The sequence below is a fragment of the Seriola dumerili genome, unplaced genomic scaffold, assembly GCF_002260705.1.
Source record: "Seriola dumerili isolate Sdu_G_001 unplaced genomic scaffold, Sdu_1.0 BDQW01000378.1, whole genome shotgun sequence".
NCBI lineage: Eukaryota > Metazoa > Chordata > Actinopteri > Carangiformes > Carangidae > Seriola > Seriola dumerili.
The window spans coordinates 1,766,540-1,792,784 of record NW_019174633.1 but is presented as its reverse complement, the minus strand read 5'-3'; the positions used below and the strand labels follow the sequence as shown (position 1 = coordinate 1,792,784).

Genomic DNA, 26,245 nt, shown 5'->3' with positions numbered 1-26,245 from the left:
CGTGGGAAATCTAATCTCAATGTCAAATCAATATAAGAGCTGAGTGAGTTTTGTTTAATTAGTAAAACTAAACTACAGGTGAAATATTCCAGAGCAGTTACAAAGTTTAGATTAGTTTCATTGTTCTTAAATATGAGATAAAACACAACAATGTCTGAAAAGAGGACAGTTTGTTTCTGCAGCTCTGTGCATGAAACTGTTGACTGGGATTGATTTTCTATGAGATTTAATATGGTTAATAATAATAATAATAATAAAAAGATACTACAGTCCCTTTGCATATGTATAACACATCATCATGACTTCAAAATAAAAGTCCTTGTCATATTTGATTGGAAATTCTTGATATATTCACTAGAAACCAAACGTCTGTGTAGCGCCAAAAAGACTGGGAGATGATTCATCAGCATAAATTTTGATTATCTAATAATTGTTAAAGTCATTTCCATCCATCCAACATTTTTCAGCTCCTCCTGGTAGATCCTAACACGTGTCCTGTCTGTTTTAGTCATTTTTAAAGGGAAAATGCCAAAAACATTTCCTGGGTCCAGCCTCTCCAGTGAGAAGATTTCCTGCACTTCTCTGTCTTATATGTTAGTAAACTGAAAATAAGCAATGCAAGCAATTTAAAAATGCCACTTTGGGCTCTTGATGGACATTCTCTGATAGTTAAGGAATGAAACGGTTCATCTGCTGAATATGTGCTCAATTCATAATTATAATAATCTTCAGTTGCAGCCTTACATCTGTGTTGGCACATTTGTGTTGAACCCACCTGGTCACATTTCTGGTGGAAGCTAGCGGACATCTCCAGCAGCGTGCTGCGTTCATCCAGTGCTGCAGCGAAGGCCTTCCACTCCTGCTCCAGCTGGCCTGAGATCTGCTTGATCTGCTGGGAGGCGTAGTGACCCGACTCCAGCAGCCGGTTACCAACTGACATGATGCGGTTGATATTGACGTACACATTCTGCACAGCAGGAGACAGAGAAGAAGAAGGGAGTGAGAAGGGATTCAAAAAGAGGAGTTGTAGAAGAAGAAATATCAGACAGAGGAGGTGATAGGTTCGAGGAAAAGGATGAAACTGAGCTCTGTAAAAGCAAAAGAGGAGGAGGGAGTGAGGCGAGGGGCTATCAGGCTTTCGCACTCTCATCCACTGACACTAACACAACAGTTTCATAATGGTTATGTAAGGCTGGCTGTAGATAAAGAATAGGATTACTTAATACCTGGTTGTGCTGCTGCTAACACGCAGAAAGCAGAGGCAGCTCTAAACACCCAAACACAGTACTGGAGGTTGACGCTAAGTGCAGTAACCGTATGATAATACAGTGCAGGGCATGAACTTGATCGTCCTAGTGGACTGAAAAGCATTACCACCATGCGCGTGTGTCTGTCTTACCATGCAGTTCATAGCGAAGTGGTTGTGCTGGGTTTGCAGCTCTATAGCGTGGGGGTGGTTGTTGCCGATCTCTGTGTAGCCTGCCAGGAACAAACCCTTGTTGTGCATGATCCAGTCAAACATCTGAGGCATGGGGATGACGGAACAGACAGACATACAGACACACAGAGAAAGGTTAGCGGTTAGCCAGCCAAATGAAAACATGTACACACAAGGTACGGGTGCGCCATTAACTTTCACAGATCATTGCATGAGCAGGTAAAAACAAACAGCTGGCACTTAGCCGTGTGGATAGACCCCAGTGTGTTTGTGCACTGCTGCAGTGTGCTCATAGTTGTCATCTTTCCAGGCCAGAATACAGAGAAATGGACTGCCTCTGTTAAGAGTATCCTCTCAGGCTCTCCTAGAGAACAACTAGTGGCCTATGGTGTCCTAGCAACAAGCTCCTACTACTGCAGTGTATCCAAGACTGCAGCTCTCTCTGTTGCTGCAACCTGCTATTTTATTCTACTCACTCAAACATGGATCTCTGAATTTTTCTCCCTGCCTCCTTCTACTTTGTGCTGCAGCTGTCATCACCTGAGCTGCGTGGCAGCCAGGCTAGGTGTAGCTGAATATGTTATCCCCCACTTAAGGATGTGGGGGAGGGTAAAGCTATTTAGTTTTTATCTCACGTTTTATTTGTGAAATTAAGTTTAAGCCACCGTTCAAGGGCCAAAATAAAAAGGACATGAATTCATACAGAGCATAAATCAATGCTTCTCTGTGGGTGTAATTATGTTTTTGTTTCTATCCGCAGTTGTGTGCCCTTCAGTGATCACCCACTGTGGTTATAGATTACCACTACATCACTGCTCACTCTGAGTGACAACCCCCGCTCCCCCCCGTCCACCGACCTTCTCTGCGTCCTGTTCGAACAGGCGGAGCTGGAAGCACTGGTCCAGCTGGAGCTTGCGGACATGCCAGGCCTGGTGGAGGTGCTGTCGCGTGGAGTGCAGCTTGTCCAGCAGCTGGGTGATCCGCGGCAAAAGGCCCTGGGTGTCGGCGTTGCAGACCCCGCCGCTGCTACTGCTGCTGCCGCCGCTGCCACCGCTGCCGTTACGGTTGGAGAAGGACTCGCTGCTCTGGATGCGCTGCAGCAACCTGGAGGTGGATTAAATATGTGGTTTAATGGCTGGGCTGCATTACTCAAGTCTGTGCTCTAGTTTCTTTAAGAGCAAAGTTTTGCCTTGTTTTGTGTGTGTGTAATATGTCAAATGAGAGACAGCACAGATAGATATCACATCAGCACAAGTGAGATACAATAAATAACCATCACATTCACATTTGCAGGGACTGGATTCTTGTGCACTCATTATGTTTAGATTCATGCGTGATGAGCATGTGACTTGAGGGAGCAAACACTGCCATTAATCTTTTTTTTTTCTTTTAATTTTACATGATCATATTTTGTAGTTTTTAGACTGTTAGTTTCATACATGTGAATGAACAGTTTTTCTGTGTGTTGTCTGCACATCAGCTCGCCTCGAACTGCCCCTTGATGTGACGAATAAAAGTATTCTGATCTGAATTGAATTAACATTTAAACTTTAAATTGACATTTCCAGTGAGTGCACCAAAGGAATAATTTGCATTAAAAAAAAACACAAAAGTCTATAAGCAAGTGAAAATAAAACATGCAACGGGCTGCACAGCAACAGAGATGCTAAAGGAAAGAAGGGATAAATGCTACTTTTTGATACGACCTAGCAGATAGGGAAACATTAGCAAGAAGGTGGTGTAAGTTTCCGGCCTTTCCTCTACTCGTCATCAGGCATCATTTCAGCAACAAAGAAAAGCTCACACTGTCTGCTCACCTCTGTCCTTCGGTGTCCAGCTCCTCTATCGGGGCTTTTATGACTTTCTTCTTCAGTGTGGCATGCTCTTCTATCATCCTCCTGGCTCCCTCCAGGTCTTGGGGAAAATCTTTCCTTGACACAGTTTCCTGCATCTCTTCTAGTCGGGCCAGCATCTGGGTGGCGTGACCGGAGAACTCCTCAAACGCCACACGCACCTGGACAAAAACACAGCAAAAACATCTGAGTGACGGCCAGTAAGTCAGCATCTAAAAAGCAGATAACTATGACTATAATTATTTTGTTCTCTAGTTCTCATTAGTCCTTTTTTTTTTCTTCTTTTTTTTTTTTTTTTTTACAAATTCAGCCTCTTAGTTTCCCGTCTTGTTCTCTGCTTATTGATTGCCGCTACTGTGCATCTTAATGTTGTCGAGGATTTCAGGAATTTCAGGATAGATTTACAGATCAGGCAGACAGCCGTGACTGACATGATGGGTGGGCTATCTGACCTCTATCCACTCTTCGTGGTTGTAGTCCAGACTGCCATCGAAGTCCGCCGTCAGCTGGGAGGGGTCTACGACCTTTGTCAGGCCCTCTAATGACACCATGGTGGTCTGAAGAAAGAAAGGTGAAAATATTAAAAGAGAGGAAAAGGGAGGGCGCCCCAGTAGCTCACCTGGTAGAGCTCATAACATCAAGGCTTTAGTCCTAACCACAGCTGGTTTGAATCCAGCCCGGGGCCCTTTGCTGCCTCTCATCTGCTCTCCCTCCCTGACCCTCCTGTCTCTCTCTCACTGCAGTTAAAGGTGCAAAAAAAAAAAAAAAAACGCCTGAAAAAATAACTTACAAAAAAAAAAAGGAGAGGAAGGAATTGAAGCAGATTTAAGTTAATTTCACTCAGTTCAGCGCAAAATTCCCCCCACCCACTGTGTTTATTTGCTTTCTTGTGCTGTTGAAAATGTTATTTAGAGAAGACATGACCAACCCCGTAGTTCCCAAAAACTAGCAACACAGATTTTGAGTTGCAGAGATCATGTAACTGATCACTTAATACATCAATGAAATGACTTAAGCACATTTTATCCTCTTCATCCGGACAATTCAGCTCAACTATAAAAAAAACAACAACAAAAAAAACAAACTGTAATGTACAATAAAAAAATGTTGTGCTGTCTTTTGTGGCTTGCAAAGCCAGACACCTCAAAAACCTTGGCACAGTTTCTCTTTGATTGTCCTTCACATTAGTGAAATGAAAATAAAAATCCCCTCCACACAACAACTGCATATTACAATATCAACTTCAGAGATACAGTGAGGAAATGTCTCCCTGTTTGGTTTCAGTGCCTCTGTGTTTCTGCTAAGCCACCTCCGCACAACACCCCCACACACATGTCCAGAGAGGGATGGAGACAGAACGATAGCTATATCGCTTTGTGTAGGCCAAACAATGCAGAGACACACTGTTGTCCTTGGGTAAAAAAGCACTGTGGCTCTTGCCAGGGGAGAATACTGATACCACGTTGTTCGCTATTGTTGTTCAAGTTAATTGATTTGTACTCTGTTGAATGGTGCGAGAGTGAGAGAGAGAGACAGAATTTGTCAGGGTGGTTTGGGCAACGTTTGGCTCCCACAGAACCGCGCAATTCATCAACAATCAAAAATCGAGGTTGCAGTCGGCTCGCTGCGCTGCGGCTCACTGCTTCCTTTCTTTCCTTCTCAATTCAACAGGAAGGAAGGAGGAGAGGAAGAAGAGAGACACGTCCGACCTCCGGTTTTCATTTTTACAAAGCGTGGAGAGAATCCTTGATGCACATGCAGAGACAAACACACACACACACACACACACACACTTGCAGCAGTAGCACTCAATAAAGTACATGCTGAGAGCTGATTGGCGGTGTGATTGCTGGACGCAGCGGATCAGTTTATTCAGCCATGGAACATTTTGCACACACGCACAAGCGTTCAGTGCAAGTGTAGCCCTGGCAACAAGTCCTGTGTCAAATTTACTTAAAGCAAAAGCAAGATGAAAACTTTCTGTTCACACAACCTTAAGAAATCTTCAAAAATACACAAGGTGCGTGTACAGCATGTATGAGGTCAGGCAGTGATGCATGAGGACAGACACACATACAAACGCTCATGCAATGTATCCGATCAATGGCTGTGTGGAAAGGCAGGGTAGCTGGTGATAATCGTAGCCCGCCCCGTGGCATCTGGTTATTCTTCCTACCAATTAATCAATACGGTGTCATCAGACTACAGTGGAACTATGTGTGTATGAGCATGTGAGCAATCAGAGCAATTTCCACAACAGAGTGTTCACTCACACAGCTATAGTCAGAGGCCAAAGGAGAAAACATAAACTCAGAGCATCTGAAACATACTGTACAGAAAAGGCCTGTACCAGTGGTTTATGACAGCGCTCACACAAACGCACGCTTCACTACTGTGGACGAGAAACTGATCATTGTCATAGTAATCTAGATTCTTTAATGAGAGATCAAACAGGAGGGTGTGGAACTGGTATCTAGTCGTCATTAGACGGCATTTATGAAAAAGGCTTCAAATCACACGGAGGATTCTTTGCTCAGCAGAAATCACGCACTGTTTTACGTGAGCACATTACTGCGCATTTTCGTCCCGGTTTATAACTATGAAACAGCCAGAGCGTAAAAATCAGCCTGTTCTTCTGAATACATCATTAAATTAGCTGTGAAAAGGCGTTCTAACGCTTGACTGACAGCGTCACAAACACTCGTCCTCGTGATCCTCGCCGCATGCCCCTTTTTTTTTTGGGTTGAGTGTGATGAAATTTCTCCTGTGGTAGACAGCTGGCTGGTGATGTACACATCCGAAAGCCGCGGGGAGAGGGAAAATAATGAAATGTGCCGACAATGAGCAGCCCCGGGGGGGGGGGGGCACAGCGGCCGTTTTCACGGCTCAGCTGACGGCAAGTTGAGGGAAAATTGTTGACTTTTTTTTTTTCTTTCTTTCTTTCTTTCTTTTTTTTTTTTCTATTTATACCACTTCAAAATGCCAAATATAAAAATGGGACACTTAATTTCTCCATGTCTGCGAGCATTTTTAAATGTATTACAGCATGCTAAAAATGTATTCAGCCTGTCCTTGAGCAGCATATAATTACATAATAACAGTCAAACATCAGTTCTTTGGTATGCAGCTTTGACTATAAAGCATCAAGTGTTGCTCCTGTCCATGTTTGCAACTTTCAGGTGAAGGCAGCCGATAAATTCAAAGTGTAGATGATATTTGTTATTGTAACAAATGCACCACAGCATAGGGGAGGACCTGAAGGTTTTCCCTCCATCTCACCTCGAATTCGAACTTGGAGCTGCCGAAGTTGGTCCTCTGCTTCTGCCAGAAGTTGTCTGGTTTGATGATGAGGGCGACGTGGATGCAGGACGGAAACGACTCCTGCAGGATCTTCAGCAGAGGCTTGATGCTGTCCCACTTGGAGCCGCGCATATCAACGATGACCGTGAAGCCATGTTTACACACCTCCTCGCTGGGAATGGAGAGGGATCGAGGTCAGCGAGAGTGGGAGGAATTAAAGAGAAGAGAAGAGAGGAGAGGAGGAGGAGGAGGAGGGGAGGGAGGGAGGAGAGAGAGAGAGAGAGAGAGGAGACAGATGACAGGCGTGGGAAAGGATGAGAGAGGGATGATGGAGAGAAAAGAGAGAGAGAGTAGGGCGATACAGATGGAAAAAAAGGGGGAAAAAAAGAGGGAGAGAAAGAAAAACAATCAAAAACAGTGAGATGACGCATTTTCTATACTGTGAGAAGCCTACGCAGCAAACACACCCACCCACGCACCCACACACACACCCACACAGAAACCTGCGACGAATGACTCACGAATGTGTGCATAAAATAAAAATACAAATCAGCACATTTGTGTATCAGCAACCTCATGTCCCTGTGGTGCTCTGCTCTGGCCGACATCATTATCACATAACACACACACACACACACTCACACACACACACACAAAATGAGATACACTGACACACCTGAAACTAAAATCCGCCAGCTTTATAAAAGATCTAAAAAATTATTATTCGTCTTCACGATTCGAGAACCATTTCGCCGTCAGTTTGGCTTCATCCGTCGAATCTTTCCCACCAAAAAACTACTTCTTTAATCCACAACTCTGAACCGCTTCTTTACCTTCTAATAATTTCACACATCAGAAAGATACAGAATATCTTTTGTTAACCATCATTACACATATTATTTTAACATCCTTCTATCACTGCATCTCCAAATACCTCCATCCTTTTCCAAACCTTTCCCTCTCTCTCTGTAACAGCCAGCCAGTGTGCAGCAGTGTGCAGATGTTGCCTTTCCCAAAATAGAACACCTTTGCTCACAAAAAACCACAGAGTTGAGAGAGATTGAAATATGCAAAACGTGACATGATGACAGTGAGGACTTGAAAGCCTACGGGATATGAAGAAGTAAAAAAATAAAAATAATTTTAAAAAAAAGCATACAGAGACAATGTGATGACAGACTTGGAAGGAGATGAGAGTAGATGGGGAGAGGATGGATTGAGATGAGATGGAGGGAGGAGGCGGGAGGCAGGATTACAGGAAAATAGAGAGATGGAGAGGAGAGATGTTTTACCTGCGAGGTGAGGAGCTACTCGTCCACAGTAACTGCTGCTGCTGCTGCTGCACTGCTTCAGCTACTGCGACACTTTGTTTTGCTTTCACACACACACACACACCACACACACTTGCTCGCTTGCTCCCTCGCTCGCTCACACACACACCTCCTCACACATGCGCTCTCTGTCTCTGTCAGTTTTAATCCACCCTCCCTCCCTCTCCCTCTCTCCCTCCCTCTCTCTCCACTGGTTTCTCTCTGATCCTTCCTTCCATCATTTGTTTTCTGTTATACATCCCTCTCTCAGCTCAGGCTTTCCCCCTCCATCTCGGCATCTCACTATGTCTTGAAACTGATTTTTTGGCAGCGAAAAAGCTGCAGCAACCTAACTGGTCTTGAATTATTTCTCTCCCCCATTCCTCGCTGGCCCCTCACATGCTCATCTCAGCTCCCTCACGTGTTCGCTTACAGAGCCTCATCCACTTGCTCTGGGTGTTTGTTCATTTCAAGACATTGCTTATCCTTCGCTCTTAAAAACATGACAACTCTCACACACACACACACACACACACACGTACTGTGCTCACACACACATCATAGTACAAATGTAATGAATGCACAACCTGGGGATGCCGGCGAGGTAGGCGATCAGTCTTCTCAGGTCGTCCGTTCGTATTCTGTCATGGTTGCTGCGTGATGGAAACGTTAACACTGGACCACCGCGCCTGTCTCTGCCACCTGAGGCGATACACACACACACACACACACAGAGACAGACACAAACACACACAGAGCGTTTGATTAGAAACATGAAAGAAAATACAAGTGTGTATTTATATCTACTTTGGTAGCAACGTAGTAATACACTGCAATTAAGATCTAACAATTCCCAGCGTCCTATTAAACAGGTAACGTTGGAAAGCTGTTTGACATGAGTGTTATATTTGTTTCACCAAATCAGCAAGAATCTGACTGGAGTATAAAAAGGTATTATCGTAGCAAATTAGCTAATCCAATAAATGAGTGAAAGGCTTGACAAATATGAAATGCTGAGCCTGCTAAATTCATCGCCGTTGGCAACACACGTACAATAGATTTGATTTACTATTTTCTCTGCAGGAAACCCAAAATGAATGGGGAGCAGGCTAATAATACAAGGCAGACACTCTATAACTATAACACAGAATATCTAAAATCAGCGGAGACAGGAATGATTCAATTCACAAAGTCGTCCACAATGCAACAACACACATCTGGAGCTTTACTGCAGGTTGTGTCCACCTACGTGTTTCTGTTCGTACAAGTTCTGTGTATCAGAAGCTGCATTTTCTCCTGTTAACACTTAAGTGTTTCTGTTAACAAGCTAAGAGCCTGAAATCCTCAGGTTTTATCTTTGATCCGTGCTCAGGTCTGAACACAACGGAAACAGGAGTCTATGGCCATGCCAGCAGCTGACAGGCTAAATGCAAATGTTAGCATGACAACATGCTCACAGCGACAATGCTAACATGCTGATGTATAGCAGGTATAACGTTTACCGTTTCACTGTTTTAGTTTGGCGTGTTGCATGCTAATGTTTGCGGAGTAAGCGCAGCTGAGGCTGATGGGAATGTTGCTGGGTTTTTTTTTTTTTAATATCAATAGAAACTTTCATGGCAATCCATCAAATTGTCGACGAGACATTTCACGACACCACTACAACCACAAACATAAGCCTCGTGATGGCGCTGGGGGAAAAGTCAGGGGGTCTCTAAAGCCAGTGGGATACATCATCTGAGGACACTGAACATCTTCACAAAGTCTTGTGCCAATCTATCAGGCAGATGTTGAGATAATTCACTAGATAAGTAAATGTATTATCACAGTCAGTAGGATTCATCCTCCAGGGATCATCAATGTCGGCACAAAATTTAATGTGTATCTGTCGAATAGTTGCCGAGATATTTCAGTTTGGACTGAGCATGGCTAAAATATATAAATATTTATATTCAAATTTAAATTTAAATTTACTCATTCCAAACACATGCCGGCTAAGTGAATGGTTGCTGTTTGCCTTAACCTTGTATCATGTGCAATTTTTGCATATTTGACATTTTGCATGTTTACAATATTTCTACATTCAAGAGAATCCCAGCCCGAATCCAACCGTATGAATATTATTTTGTCATTCTAACTGGTAGTTGGGTAACATTTACTATTTACAGTACACAGTCATGAGACTGACTTACAAATATCTGGTACTATAATAATGATATTTTTGCTCTAAAAGCCCCTGACCAGTTGCAGAAGCAGAGAGCAGCTTCACTCACATGGGAACTTGTAAACACAGGCTGACTGCGCTCAGCCCACAAATTAGTGAGTTCAGTCGGGTTGTTGTGCGCCCGTAGGCTCAACCCGGCTGCTCAGAGGAGAAAATCAAACGCTCACGTGGCAAGCAGGCAAACATGAGTGAGGACGAACATGGCCGATTTATTAAGGGACCAGATCTGGGATAATAGGCTTAGCTCATTTACCCTCCTTTTCACCAGCGGTTCCTCCTCTGCCTCCCTCCCTCCTTCATTTCAAAGCCAATTATTCCACCAGTGACTACTATGGGATGCGGTAGCTGACAGTAAGTCATCTCCATAGTAACGCCGCTCCGTCTCTCCCTCTCTCAATTTCTGTCTGTTTGTCTGAGTCATCGTCCTCATCATTGTGTTTCTGCCTGTGACCTTTGCTGCACACACAAGGAGACCAAAGAAGAGTGTGCATATGGCACACGCGCACACACACATTACACTTTGTTATTCCATTTGGCCCGGCTGCGACCCACTGTATGAAGGTTTTTCCAATGCATCTGCCTGCACATAGATACATGTGATGATAATACACACTGTCACACACACACACACGCGCGCGCGTGCGCACACACTTGCACAAGCTGAATAATGTTTTTGTGTGTTGTACAAATAATCCTGCTGGATGTTCTTGGCAGTCTATATCTCCAGCTCGGCCTCCTGTGAGTTTTCCCTGGCACGACTCAAGCGTGTGTGTGTGTGTGTGTGTGTGTGTGTGTGTGTGTGTGTGTGTGTGTGTGAGTGTGAGTGTCAGTGTGTGTCGGACATGGTTGAGCTTTACTTGGAGGGAGCAAAGACACAGGCAGCTGTAGCTCTCTACTCTGATACTGACTAAACAATGGAAGGCTGTGTGTGTGTGTGTGTGTGTGTGTGTGTGTGTTTGTGTGTGTGTGTGTGTGTGTGTGTGTATGTATGAGTGTGAGGAAGGGTCCAGGGTTAAGTGTCTAGGCCTCAGTGTGACCCTGTGAGTCACGGCTTATTATGATGACCACTTTGTCTTTGTGTGTGTGTGTGTATGTGTGTGTGTGTGCCTGTGCATGTGACAGACTGAGAGAGGAAGGTGCTACATACAAAGATATGTGTACAGTTCAGTACCTGGGAGCTGTGTGTCCATGTAAACTAAAGACTCTACTTCATGTTTCATTAGCCTTGTCTACCATGATCAGACAGCCTGGGTTGGCAGAGTTGTGAGACTAGACACACACACACACACACACACACACACACACACACACACACACACACACACACACACACACACACACACACACACACACACACACACACACATACACATACACACAACACACTGACAACACAACACATAATCTTACCTGACAAAAAGGCAACTTTTTCTTTGAGGATGGGAAGCACCTCCATTGCTCTCATCTCCTCATTTCTCCTGAAACCTGGATGGGGAGAAAAAAAGGGGGGAAGAAGAAAACAAGACAATCAGATTTGAATGAAGAAAAAAAAAGAAGCATGTCCATTTTCTGCCTGTTCTTTCCCAGTTGATCTGCCATGACCCTTTTTTTTTTTCCTTGAGGGCAGATTATTTGGGACGGAGCAGATTTTGTCCACTTGTAATCTGAGATCTGCAGCTTTTGAACGCAAGGGATTTAGTCCCATTTCGTATTGCTTGCATCATGAGGAAAAAGTCTCTCCCACACACGGTCTCACACACTCACACACACTCACTCACATACACACACACACACACACACGGTCCAAAAGGAAGAACAGAGGCTGTGGTTGGAGAAACAGTAATGGTGAGACAAAGTGAGGCCAAATTCAGGGGAAGTTCAGGGGAAACAAAGAGCTGTTGTAGCTCGTGCTGTAACAGAGGTGAAATGGGGTAAAGAAACATTACTCACCAAAGACCATTTCAGTTCCCATTAACGGGAGTTAAAACTTAACACCATAAAATACTGAAGATATTAAGAGGACTCCCGAGTGGCGAGTGACTAGCAGTAAGTGTTGGGGGAAAAAAAGCCATATTCATGAGGATTAACCAAGAGTCTACAGCCATGCTAGCACCTCTGTGAGGCTGTAGCACAGCGGTGCTTTGAGCTGAATTAACATGCTGATGTTTAGCTGGTATGTTCACCATGTTAACCACATTAGTTTTGCATGTTAGTTGCTAATTAGCTGAGGCTGACGGGAAAGCCTTTCGTTTGTAAGGTATTTGGTCATAAACCAGCACTGAATTGAATTTTTGACCTGGTGATAGTACGGCGCAGAAAGTCATGAGATCACCAGAGTTATTCCAATTTACCTTCAAGGGACTGTGAATGTCTGCACGAGGGCTGAATGATATGCAAAAAAAATTAATTATTTATTTATCAAAATCATCATATTTCGGCAGATGTTGAGATTGCAATACAAGTGAGGATTTCAGTGTGAGTAGTGATTTTTCCATTTCATTTTCACTGAACAAAATATAAAAATGAGGATGATGTTTTGTTCGGGCTTGTACCAAACAAGCATGTTCCCCTTAAGTTTGATTTGTAGGCCGGGGAATCCCTGTAGCACCATTTTTTTTATGGTATGTTGTGACATGATAATATTTCGATTAAATGTGCAGCCCTGGTCCTGCACCAAACTTCATCGCTACCCATCCAATAATTGATGAGACTACAAATGTCTTAGGAGCACCAAAGTCATCAGGATTCATCTGCTGGGAGCCACAAATGTCTGTACAAAATGGCAAACCATGGAACTACAATTATGACTCCAGCTGCCCTATTCAATACATTTTCTTGTAACCTTTTGAATCCCGGGCATTGTCAACTGACTGTATGTTCTCAATTTGGAAATTGAGACATCTCAGCTTTCAAAATTTCCCTCCACCTACTGTACAAACCACAGTCAGAGGATTTTCTAAATGGCACTATTAGAGAAGGCCAACAAGCTGTCAGCTGAGAAAAAATGAATATAAATAAAGTTACTTTACCCACTTCAACTCTGTTTGCCTTCTCTTAAACTACTAATCTGTGAAATTTTCCTATAAATAAATGTCTGCTAGAACTTAACACATATTCACTGATGCATCACACAATGGCAGCTGAACCTTCAGTTTGCTTCATAAAAGGTTTAATATTTCCTCACCGCTGACTCTCTCATGACTGTAGCTCTTTCTTGGGAACAATCTTCTGGTCTAACAAGGACTGATGTGTTTTACATACTGGTTTGACTGGAATAAATGAAGGAGCAAAGTGGATGGTTGGCTTAAGAATTAATGTAAAAAAAAAAAAAGAAAGAAAGAAAAGCCATAGCAATAACCTGAACTATAAACTATTATTATTACTATTAAACGTCAAGCTGGATCTCAGGGGTGTGATGGTGCCGTAGATGGTGCCACCCCCACCCCATCCCCACCCCCCACCCCCAGTTGTGCTGTTCATAGTCTGTCAGAAGTGAATGGATGAGTGTCAGGAGATATTCACTAAGTGAAAACCTGTTCAAACAACTCCTAAATATAGACACACAATACCCCAAAGTGATTAAAGTCACATCTCAGCTTCAAAACACACACACACACACACACACGCAGGTGGACAGAATGGGCCCAGATTTTGTCCTTCAGACAGAGCGGTCAGAGAGGTCTGGTTTGTGTGACTGATGACCCAGACAAGTCACATTACCCAAGTGTCTTCTTTTCTTCCGCCCCCCGTCTGTCTTTGACTTTTGCTCGTGATCTCTTTGTCATCCTCAGCAACATTAGGTGCGAGAGAGACATATGTTTAACACAAATTAGAATGAAATGAGCTTCTCTCTGAGGTGTACTGGGTCAATCACTAACACACGATTGAACTATTCACACAACATCGTCAGAGAAAGAGAGAAAGCCTAAAAGAAAAGACATGATGTTATATAATTCCTTTTCTCCCTCTACATTGTAAGTCTACAGTGTCTTATAGTGTGGTGGTGAACTGCTAAGACACACACACACACACACACACACACACAAACTGTTACCGTGTATTACATAACAGTACAATAAGTACAATGTAAAAAGGGAGGAGTAACACTAATACACACACACACACACACACACACACACACACACACACACACACACACACACACACACACACACACACCCCTCTCGGGCACTCTTAGTGAATTGTCTCTGCTCTCAGCATGTCGCTGTATTTATGACTGTATGCTAATGAGATGCTAATTCTTTTCCGCCACCGGAGGAGATCGAGAGTCGGGACTTGTCTCTATTTTTACTTTTCTTTCTTCCTCTCATTTTGTCTCCTGACGTCCCTCAGGGTGCCACAAAAAAAAACTAAACAAAAAAAAAACAGTTTAGCATGATCAACTACATTTCCCACTGCCTGTACGGCCTGAGCTTGTAGTTCTTTATAGATGAGGCATGAGAGGAGGGTGGTGCAGACAGAGGGCTCTTGCTCTGCCTCTGTTTGTGAAAACCAAACATGGACCGTGGAGAGCAGCGGTTATTAATCATTTGCGGACATTTTGTCTGACATTTTATCATCATTTAAATTAGCCTGTTTTCCCACATCCCCTTGGGTTTTGGGAAATTATGATGATGTTTTTTTTAAAACGTTTGAAAGACATTATGATTAAATAATCAGTAGATTAACCGATAATGAAAACGACATTAGCTGCAACCCTTCATGAATCCACAAGGCAAGGGCTTATGGTTGCAACTCATAATTATTTTCATTATTGAATCTATAGATTTAAATTATTCGATTAATCGTTTAGTGTATAACAGGTCAGAAAATACTGACATTAGCACCACAATTTTGAAATGAAATTACAACCTGAAAACATTTCCTTATACTGAAGGAGCAGTATAATGTTTATCAGTGTGCATCATTTATAGCAGTGATGCATTTGCTGTGTGAAGCTAAACGTGTTGTCTGAGCAGTGTACGCTTTGAGGGTGAATTACAGCATCTGCACAAATGGATCAGTCAGCATCTTCTTTACCACCGAGTGATCCATCTTCTGAAGAAAGGACTACCTTTGATGTTGCCCGCAAACTTGCTGTCTGATTGGCTTGCTGCCACTGAGCAAGGGGGATAATCAAAGGTCAATGAAAAACCTAATGTTGACAAGATGACAAGCAGAAAACCACGACGTGTGTGCATGTGTGTGAGATAATGTGAGATAGTGTGTAGAGGGAGTGTGTGCACACAGTGAGCGCTTTGTAGCACTGTGTGAATTCGCTACTGTATAGTAAAATTTAACGGCCACTGGATTAGGGTCTGCCCAGACACACATGATCCTCTGTAAACTCCACAAAAACACACACACACACACACACACACACAAAAACACACACACACACACACACACACATTTCCAACCCAGAAAACCTTTCCCTCCTTCCAAACTTTTTCCTCCTCTTTTGCAGATCAACCACAGACTGACTCTGACTCGGTACACGAGCATCTAAATGACATTTTATCTGGAAATATCTGAACATGATGACATGCTTATTTAATAACCAGCCTGAGTGTGAAGACTGTAGTAAACCTGCAGTTGAGGTATTTAAACTGTGCTTAAGTATTTTTTGTGTGGATTTTCTATTTCACCAAACACAAAAAAAGGTAAGTGTAACCACACAGACACATCACTTCCCCGTGCTCTGCAGTGCTCTGGGACTGGAGAAAGTGGCACAGCAGCTAAATATAGAGTGGCCAGGTCACACCCACCCAACACACACACACACACAAACACACACACACACGGAAACACACACACACACATGGAAACACATGCATAGGAGAAGGAGGGTTTTCCGGATGAATGATGAGCAAAAGAACTAAAGAAGTGGCAAAGACAAAAAAAAAATGTGTGAGATAATGACACGTGTCATTGTGTCGTAACTAGGCTGAGAGTATGAGAGTGTGTATGTGTGTGAGAGAGAGAGAGAGAGAGAGAGAGAGAGAGAGAGAGAGAGGGTATGAGGGGACAGTTGAGAGTGAGGGAGAGGAAGGCAGAGAGGGAGCGGGTGGGAAACGACAGGTGGAGAGTCTCACAGAGGGAGGGTAAGACATAGATGGTGATGATGCACGAAGTCAAACCCGTCAAACGCATCATGTCATTTCATTCCCTCCTTTACTTTGTCTGTCTCTCCGAGTACTATGAAGAAATTTAAAAACTAAATTTATCAGAGGAGGGAGGAGCGTAAAGCAGAAAATAAGGGAAATGACCTCATGTTGGATGTTTAATTGCCGCCACCCCCCCACCCCCCCACCACACCCACCCCTAGACATGATATTGTACCTGTCAGCTGGATGAGGGTGGAGCCAGTCTGGGCATACTGCCACTTGTGATTGGTTGCCCAGCAAGTCATGCTTGATAATTCTTCCACAAATTGTAAAAAAATCCATAAATTGCTGTGGATTTGGCTTCGCTCGCTGACGGAGAAACGTAGTCCACTGCTACCGTCAGCTAATGATAGACTGACGGGCCGATGTGCTGAAGGGATCCCAATCCATTGTGGGCACGGTCGCAGCAGCTGAGGCTAATCCTGGGATTCCTGAGGGGAGATATTCCAATCCAGCAGACAACCAAAACCACCCATTTCGGTGCTGTCTACACGTCCATATGGAAAAGCTGGTGCAAACATTTCCAAGCAGAAACAACAGCTATCGGTGCAGACTACTTCCAACGACTAGCACACAGTGTGGATGTGCGGCGTCGGTGCGCACCTCATGTCGGCATTAGGTGAGCTGCTAATCTGCCTGTCTTTTGGAAAGGCGGGTTCCTGGAGGTAATCCTCAATGTGTAGGAGGGGTAATGATTATAATATGCCTGCACTGCATTTATGCTCCCTGAGAAGCTGCTTAGCGTTAGGAGACTGAGGGGATTGATGGGGAAAACCCTTACAGTGCAGCAGAGGCTTAGATATGAAATCAAACAAACATCAAAGTCTTTCATTCCCTGCCATCACCCCAGTGGAGCCACTCGGTGGCCAACAGTATCACACTGTACAGCTTACACATCTGGACGTGTCTAAATGTGTCAGTGTTTATTAAACCCAGAATTCAGCATAAAGGTAAAAAGTGCATAAATACGTAACTACACACTATGATCCCAGTTTCAGCGCTCAGGAGTGAATACACAGGAAACCACTGAGCTGCTGTGGTGGTTTGTATTTAGGTTCATTATCTCACGGTCACAACTTCTAGCGATTAGGACTTAATGATCTCACTATAAAAGAGATAAGTAATGGTTTTAGGGTGCTCACTTTTGTTTTAAAGTTTGTTATCCTGAGAAAACAATGTATTTCTGTTGTTATGTAGAAATATCACACAGTTCCCTCATGATTATGATAAAACACCTCATTAATAGAGAACAGCTTCCAGACTTGACTGGACCATTTAAGCTGCTTAGATGACTATCTATACTTCAACTTACACAACTGATAATGTCAGAGGGAGGAGTCATAGTTGATCACAGTTCACTTTCTACTGTAATAAACGACAGTGTATCTACGACAGACACAACACTGAAATAAAGAGTGAAAGGAAACTGTAAACTAAGAAACATTACAGCCGATAAAACACTGAAGACCTTGCAACCCTGTCACCTGTACAGAGAAGTGGATAAAATACTTCTCGTAATACAATATAGAACAACTCAAAGTTAACATTTCTGGACTCTGAACAATACACCAGTGTGTGTGTGTGTGTGTGTGTGTGTGTGTGTGTGTGTGTGTGTGTGTGTGTGTTTTCACACAAGTCCTGATGTTGAGATACTGGAGAACCATGCTGTGTCAAGTAACTTTATGTTACTCTCTTTTGTGCTGTGATGCATGAGATTTAAAATACTATGACAAATTGTGGTTAAATATGCAATTTCATTACATGCCTCATTTCATTTACAATCAATAAGCCATTCGCAACAGCTGAGAAGGTTATTATTACCTATTTGATGATGTCTAAATTCAGGAATCCAAAGAAACCAAAGTCCATTGCCGAGCCCTAAATTCCCAAGAATAATTTACTCTCCGAAAGCTGAGGTGAGCAGTATTTTCCAGGAAGCTCGTCCATCCCCTGCGACAAAAACGCAGCATCAACTAGATCAATCTCTCCTAAACCAAAGTCAGTCCCAATATTTCCTGGGTCACTAGTGCTGAATGAGATGGCCAATGATGAAAGACAGCAACACTGCTACACCCCTCAGCGAGAATGGGGCAAGGGATGAGAGGGAAATGCCAGAAATGTTCATCATCCTTTGCATGTGTGTGTGTGTGTGTGTGTGTGTGTGTGTGTGTGTGTGTGTGTGTGTGTGTGTGTAATGTGGTGATAAAATATGTCAACACTCTGCACACACCTCAGAGGCTTGAGACTTGTAGGGGCCTCCCAGAGGTCAAGTGGGCATTAGATTGGCTGATACAACAAAGTAAATTACTCAACAACACTTACACAAGTCTCCCCCAGAGAGGTTGTGACAAATACCTCAGGGAGGGGTCGGAGTGAGTGTGTTTCTGTTTACAAAAAAAAAAAAAAAAAAAAACGGAGAGAGAAAATGCAACAGCTGCCTGGACCCTGACAGATGGGACGGGTGGTGGGACGGGTGGTCAGTCAGCGGAGGGAGGGGACAAGTTGCCTGCATACCACGAAATGAGCGCAGCACACACTCACAGCATCTTCCTCGTCAGATTAAAGAGCAGTTACACGCAGGCATAATCTCATAATGGCTCCCCCGCAGCTGACTTGGACACACATCGTTTCTGAACCAGCTGTTACGGGTCAAGAGAAACCAGAACCGCGCACATGTGTGCATCCCTGCATAGTTGTGGACTTCCCACATTCGCAGCGTGCCAGAAATTCCTTGCTGAGGGATGTGTGGGAATGGCAGGAATTCCTTGAGGCTGAGGGAGTGGACAGGAATAGGGCGTCCGTGACCTGGACCCCTGACCTACATCCTCTAAGAAACCCTGCTTGTAAAAACCTAGATACTGGCCAGTGTAGTTTTATTTGACTGCATGCTTATTTCATTCATGAATACTACATTGTTTTACAATGTGGGAAAGGCTGGAATGGAAGTCATTTGATTTTGACACTTTATATTGATTAACTGAAGTATGCATGAACGTGTTTTATGTTTCCCATGGTGTAAATGTTGTTTCAGAGGCATTTCCTTCCTTACAACGAAAACTCTAATGTGGAAAACACTATACATAATGGTCTAAAGACAGATTCAGCTTGTGAAATCATAAATTGGCCTAAAGTGTGGCAGGAAATCGACCTCGCAAAACCTGTCAAGCTTTCCATTCTTTACAAAGAAATTGTGTCAGATTTACCATTGAAATTCTGTAGTAATTTTTGAAACAATCGATCCTTGATCCCAGAATTAATTTCTTTGCCGACAAACGTCAATTTGTCCAGCTGAAGTTTAGACTGTTGCTGGCATTTGATTATCAGGTGTATCTAGCTGAATGGTTAAGCTAACATTAGTCGGATTCGTTGGTTGAAAACACTTTTAAACGTTTCCATCTGACTTGCAACGGGAGCCTTAAACATGCTCATGATGGCTACTTATGACCCATTAGAAGAAATTAAGAAGCCGCATCACTCTTGTCTTTCAGTGTGACGCTAGTATTGTAAGTATGATAATGAAAAATATATGATTTCATTTTAACACGGCCGTGTTTAGCTGCTTAGCTTATGTACTTGTATGAAGACAGTGTTTAAATTCATGCTTGTTTTGTTTGTCTTTTCAAAAAGTATGGTTCCACTTTTAATGCCCCTTGGCCTTGGAACTACTGCTCAGTTGTGTTTTTGGTTTCTATAAATGCTCTTACTACAGCGTCATGCACGCCACTTTCACATATGGTAAAATCCAAAGCTCGACAGACCTGCCATGCCTAGTTACATTTTCTAAGCTACGATTGTACAATTGCTCAATCAATTATCAATTGCTGCAAATCTGGATGTGTTTTACTGGATACAAAGAAACATGGCGCAAATGTGTCTGTGAAACTGTTGTATATTTAAACCCACTAAAGCCCCTCTCACACTGGACAAAAAGCCCACTAACATCTGGCTTTTGTCTTCGCAGAGAAATGGCAGCATTCATTCCCGGGTCAAATGACTCTGCAGTAGTCATTGGTATTTATCGGCTCCAGCTCTGACCGGCAGTGGTGGAAACATGACAACTGGGTGGATACCAATTTTCTCCCCTTATCTAGTGCAATGCTACGACACGAGTCATTCCGTCAGCGTTGAGTTAGAAGAGACTGAAGCAAATAGCAGCCATAGCAGAGACCCTGACCTCTCTTTGTACTGTTGTCCGATGCGTTTGTGACGTTGACAAGACACATGAGAGAGAAACACAGAACGGCAAACTCGTCTACTGGCCCTGGGAACGGAGCCAATCACCTATCTTTAGCAAGTTTACCCAGGTAGGAAAACCCACATATACACACTAGTCTTGGTGTAAAAAGGGTCTTAGTGATGCAGGTGTTTGAGACGTACTGAGGACACACTGAGGACGCCGGGAGAGCAGCACCATATTGTTCATCAGGTCCATTCTATTGTGTTTCCCTCTTTATCGCTCTCTCTTGCCAACGCAACACCTCACCTGCCCTGACTTCTTTGTTTGACACCTCCCATGTTCCTTCTTTCATAACATGAACCCTCCGTCTTTTTGTTCCCATCTTTTCTCTATGTTACAGTTGCCATTTTTTGTGCTTTGTGTTGTTATTCACAGCCAGAAACACTGTCTTATTCATCTCCTTCTGTCTGAGCTGCCATGAGCCTACTTTACTTCTGACTGGGAGCTTCAATCTGCCTCTCTCTCCTAGTAGAGCAGCTCTGATTGGCTGCTGCACCGCTCAGTGTTGCCCGACTGGACAACGCAGAAACAAAAAGGGCTGATCTGATTGGCTGTTGTGATCAAACAGAGCCTTGGCACTCAACCAACAATGTACCAACTGTGGGTACAGCTGGCACTGGCTATGCCACTGTACACACACAGACAAGTAGGTAACGAGTTAACAAGAAAGAACATGTAATTACAGCCTATTGTTTCCTCTGATGATAGAGCAATATGTGCCCATATTTTTAGCTGCCATTAGTGCTAATTCACTATCAATCTGGGACACAACAGCTCTCCACTGGAAGCTCTTTGAGGCAGAGGGAGGCAGGTTTCAATGCATTTTTTTTTTACAGCCTGGCAAAGTAAGTAAATCCATCCCAACACCGCTGGAATAATTTCTCAGGCCAAGTGTCTGGTTTGACCCAGGAGAGACAGCTTGGACTAAAAGGTGCAATTTTCAAAAGAGACGTTTGTGTATTACTTATTTCATGCTGCATTAAAAACCGGGCCTTGTCAATGAAAATGGGGTATCATTATGTAGAAACATCAAGCTGACAGCATAAGTGATTGAACAGTGCAGCTTGGGTGTTTGTTTCCAGTCCACTCAGACTCTCCGTGTCCTTCCATTTTCCTCTTTTTGTCCCCAAATCTGAGATTTGGCCCGGGAGAGAGAGAGCGAGAAAAAGCACCATCTTTCCTTTATCTCCGCCTCTTTCTGTTCTCTCCGTCCGTCCAGACCTCTAATAGCAGGGTAGGCTAACCGAGCGAGAAGCAGGCCAGGGTTACCCCAGCGACCCAAACACAGCAGGGGAGGAGGAGGGAGGGAGGAGAAAGAAAGAAAAAAAAAGACAGAGAAAAAGAGAAGAGAGAGAAAAGAGGGCTTGTTATTGGTGCCAAGGGTTCATTTGTCCGGGTCTTTTAACGCCACCTGATTTCATTCTGACAAACCGTGACGAGGCAGAGAAACAACTCAGTTATTAACACCAAGTTTCACACATGAAATTCTAATACTAGATCAGAGAGAGCAAAAAGACTCATATTTCGTCCACAATTCTCCTCCTGTCACTGACAGATTCAGCGCAACACACAGTGAACCGTTTGACACTGTTTGTCTTGTTTTCAGCTGTTGACTCTCGCTGCAGTTCACTGTCAACAGCCAAACACAGCTCTGCCTGCTGCAACCCTTTTTTCTGCCTCAGCTACTCCAATCTGCACGAATACGCCATCTGGAGGCGACCCTAACATGAAGTTTCAGCTGCAGGATGCAACTGATTACTGAAGATTTACACAGATTCAACGACAAGCGAGGCAGAGAGAGGGAGAAAAAAAAGTAAGAGGAGAGACAGTGATGAAATGGACGAGGCCACAACACTCCCTCCTTGCAAAGCACTCTTCAGCACATCTGTCAAGGTCCATAGGCATTAACATTATTACATAACAGCAATGCCCCCTCCCGCCTCCCCCTCCCCTTGCAACCCACCCCTCAGCCACCCAGTCAGACCAGTGGTTGAGGAGGCCAAGCTAACAGATGGACAGGCCTAATCCCCCACACCCTCCCCTAAACCAGGAAGTGATAACTGGCAAGCACAAGAAAGCTTAAGAAAAACACCGCCCTGACAGCTTCACACAGACAAGCCAAACAGTATCAATGAAGCCAAGTATTGTCTAGGTATAATTACATTCGTGTTGTTTTCATCGCCTGTTTCTGTGGGCGCTGGAGCCGTCTCCATCTAGGCCCCGGGGCTTAGGAGCAACCTGCCAACTCACTGTCCTCCTCAATATCTAGGGTTTGAGGGTTTTGAATTTTCAAGGTCGATACTGCTAATACTTTTAGACTTAAGCTATTTAAAGTCAAAAATGTGCGTGTCTCACCTTTTCAGAGTGGGAAGCCTTTGTCCGTAAAACATTAAAACTTCCCACTGAAGCACAGGGGAGTAATTATCTTAAATATCTAAATGATCATATGTCTCCTCGATATGTCACATCAGAGGAAGACAGCACTGACTGGCAAATATCAACTCTTTCAGATGATAAAACGAACCGTCATTATAACGTACTCTTAAGCTTTGTCAATACTGTGACAATAAAAAGGAAGAACGAGTATGACTGAGAGGAAAGGAAACAAAAGAAATGTCATTTTAGGATGATGGAACGGCAAACTGGGTGAATAAATGATAATGGAGGAAAGAGCAGTAGCGACAGGAAATATGAAATCTCAAATCAAATGATAATGGACACACGAGGCTGGGGGAAGCAGAGGGAAGAGGAATGAAAGCGACAGACATCGTCCATCTCGACTCGTCATGGAGAGGCTGCTGTCGCTACAGAGATGGGCGCTAGGCACAGGTAGCCCAATCACGGCACTGGGGAACGTGGTTTCTGATGGCGGAGGAGAGAGGGGAGGGAGGAGGTGTGGTGGAGCGATGGAGACGAGCAGAGAAGGGGAGTCGCGCAGATGTGATGGTGAGGAATAATGGTGACAATGACCTGTCTTTGGTCACTGAAATATTAATCGTGTCTGTGCGTGTGCATGTGTGACACTCTTATTTCCACCATTAATAAAATACACACCCCTCTCCCACCATCGCCACACACAACAAACAAAAACAGATATATTGAGAATGGAAGAAGAGCTGCATGAGTGTGATTTGCTGTGCACGGTCTGTTGGGATTGATGTATGAATGAATGCTTGTTTTACCTGCTATCTGACTCGATACATCTCCTTTTGGCTCTTTAGGCAGGGATCCATCTGTAGGCACACACACACAAAAAAACAGAAGAGGAAAAATTAAAGAAGAATTAAAATTTGATCCCGCTCCACCTGCTCGGCTAATTCAACAAACATGGAAAACAATTTATCACAATTCTGTGCACTTATTGGATTACTGTGCCGAGAAAAGGAGCGATTTCATATCTAATCTAAAAGTAGTGGTGCTAAATGCTAACATTAGCGTACTAACATGCACACAGTGACAAACATTCTGCTGCTAAACAGGAGCGTATAATCACCCTGTTTACCATTTTAGTTTTGCGAGTTAGCATGCTAACATTAGCTAGTGGCAATTAAAGTCCAGCAGAGGCTGATGGGAATGTCACTGGCTTTGAAGGTGGTTGGTGATCATCAAACACATTATAGTTCATCCTGAGAGAGAGATGAATGTCTGTACAAATGTCATGGCAATCAATCCATTTCACTACCGAGACATTTCCCTTAAAAAAAAAAAAAACCCAAAAAACAACGATAGGCTGATATTGCCATTTGCACAAGTGTGGCTAAAAAAAAGTTAATAGCACTACTTCACAGTAACGACTAAGGGAGTAGGGTGCTGTTTGTCCTGCACAAACAGAGCTGCTGCTCTCAGAAGAAGGTTTTTGCATTAGTTTAAGGCTGATGGAAAACTCCAACATTAACTTGTTCAGTAAAGCGAAAAACCAAAGTAGCAAAATCATCTTAGTCACAGGAAACACTTTGGTTTATGACAAACACAGTCTTCATTTTCAGAAATCTGAGCACACCTAATGCCAGCGGTGTGAGACAACAAGCCGACGCTCGTCTCCACCATGTTCTCCTTCATTTGTCATTATTATACCAAGGTACCTCATTTTGACATTTTTCCAGCTTGTTCTGCTTACGCCGGACCAGTGCATGCAGGAGTCATCTTCTCATCACCCTATAACTCATGACCGAGGCCCAGTGGTCTCTCAGCCAACACAACAATTGGCCCATTGATCCACCGGCCTATAGCCTGTGTGTGAGAGAAGCTGCTGCTGTGACGGAGGGTAACATGCGGTCAGCGTCATGTGCTGTCAACATGTAAACAGGCTGGACGCTCGACTGGTTGACTCAGTGACACATGCTGCTTCTGTTCTGACTCAGGCTAACTCTTTCCTGTTTGACCTTACAGAGTGCCGCATTTAGGCAGACAGAAACTGCTGGTTGTTCTGAATACAGGCTCTGCGCTGCTAAGTATATAACAATATACTCTAGGTCCTAGGATATCTAGGATTCTCTCCTCCAGAATACAGAGGTCCATGAGCTGAAGTGCACTGAAGAGAAACATGTAAAACAAGCTCTGAAAAGGTTCAGTTATAGAGTGAAACTTTTCACACCAATAAGGAAGCTCAATTGTGACACATTTAATGGCTAACTGGAATTACAACACTGCTTTATTTTGGCAGCAAAAGCTGATAGTCCCAATTAAGTAATTGCTTGAGTCACACCTCCGGGAGTGAAAGTATTATTAAAGCCAAAGTGTAACCTGCTTTTTGGGTTTCAGCTGACTCTGTATCAGAAAACAATAACCATCTCGCTCACATGCTTACACGTTCAAACACACGGCACGGTCATCCAACTTACTGCATGTTCCGGTCAGGTCAGCGACGTGAGCCCAGTCCCAGGTCTGTGTTCCCGCACTGGGCTCACTTCACCCACACAAGAACCAACCGTAAAGAAGAAGAGTCTTGTTCACCGTGAAGTATTGTTTCATTCTGCTGTTGCAGAGAATTATATATTATATATTATAGTTCGGGATTTTTTCTTTCTCTCTACTTCTTTATTCTCACTAATAATCACAAATGAATTCGGCCCTGTACGGCAGTTAACACACTCCTGCATTATTTCCTGCAGCAGGTTTTTGTGTGTGTGTGTGTGTGTGTGTGTGTGTGTGTGTGTGTGTGTGTGTGTGTGTGTGTGTGTGTGTGTACACACCCATCCACATGTTCATGTTTTTTTCAGGCACTTCCACATTATTAAAATTAAAGTTTCCCTGTCGTAACTTGAACTTGGATGTTGATGTGAACGCTGTGTACAAGTTGACTTTTGTTTACACTCACACCTATAGGATATACAGTGCCAGAGTAGGGCTGGTATACACTACAAGTAAGGGGACTGTCTGTCAACAGAGGGTCCAGATTCAAGACTCCATACCATTAAGTCTCTGCCTCACTAAAGAGCCCTTGAGCAAGAAACATAACTCCTTTTAGTTTCATGTGTAACAGCCCATGACCTTTGACCTTCAGTCAATAGCCTTGTATCACATTAAATCACCCTGCTGTTTCCATGTATCAGCTGATCCGGTCATTATGATACAATAGTGCTCTACGTGACAACTGGTTCCTTTCTGCAGTGGCTGAGAAACTGGACTTCCTTACCAGACAGCTGTGGAATTAGCAACATTTTGCTGCTGAAAAGTTTCCATTATGAACATATAGAAGCACAGTGCACACAAAACT

General features: G+C 43.6%; 1 protein-coding gene across 1 annotated transcript in view; it reads right to left on the bottom strand.

Moving 5' to 3' along the window:
- LOC111233181 (triple functional domain protein) overlaps window positions 1–26,245 on the bottom strand; it is a 70,715-nt gene that overhangs the window by 30,218 nt on the left and 14,252 nt on the right. The window contains exons 3-10 of the mRNA XM_022760937.1: window positions 11,536–11,610; window positions 8,489–8,603; window positions 6,571–6,763; window positions 3,744–3,848; window positions 3,256–3,452; window positions 2,296–2,542; window positions 1,400–1,522; window positions 776–967 (exon numbers count right to left, since the gene is read on the bottom strand). Coding sequence (XP_022616658.1) covers window positions 776–967; window positions 1,400–1,522; window positions 2,296–2,542; window positions 3,256–3,452; window positions 3,744–3,848; window positions 6,571–6,763; window positions 8,489–8,603; window positions 11,536–11,610 — 1,247 coding nt within the window. The remainder of the gene's footprint in view (window positions 1–775; window positions 968–1,399; window positions 1,523–2,295; window positions 2,543–3,255; window positions 3,453–3,743; window positions 3,849–6,570; window positions 6,764–8,488; window positions 8,604–11,535; window positions 11,611–26,245) is intronic.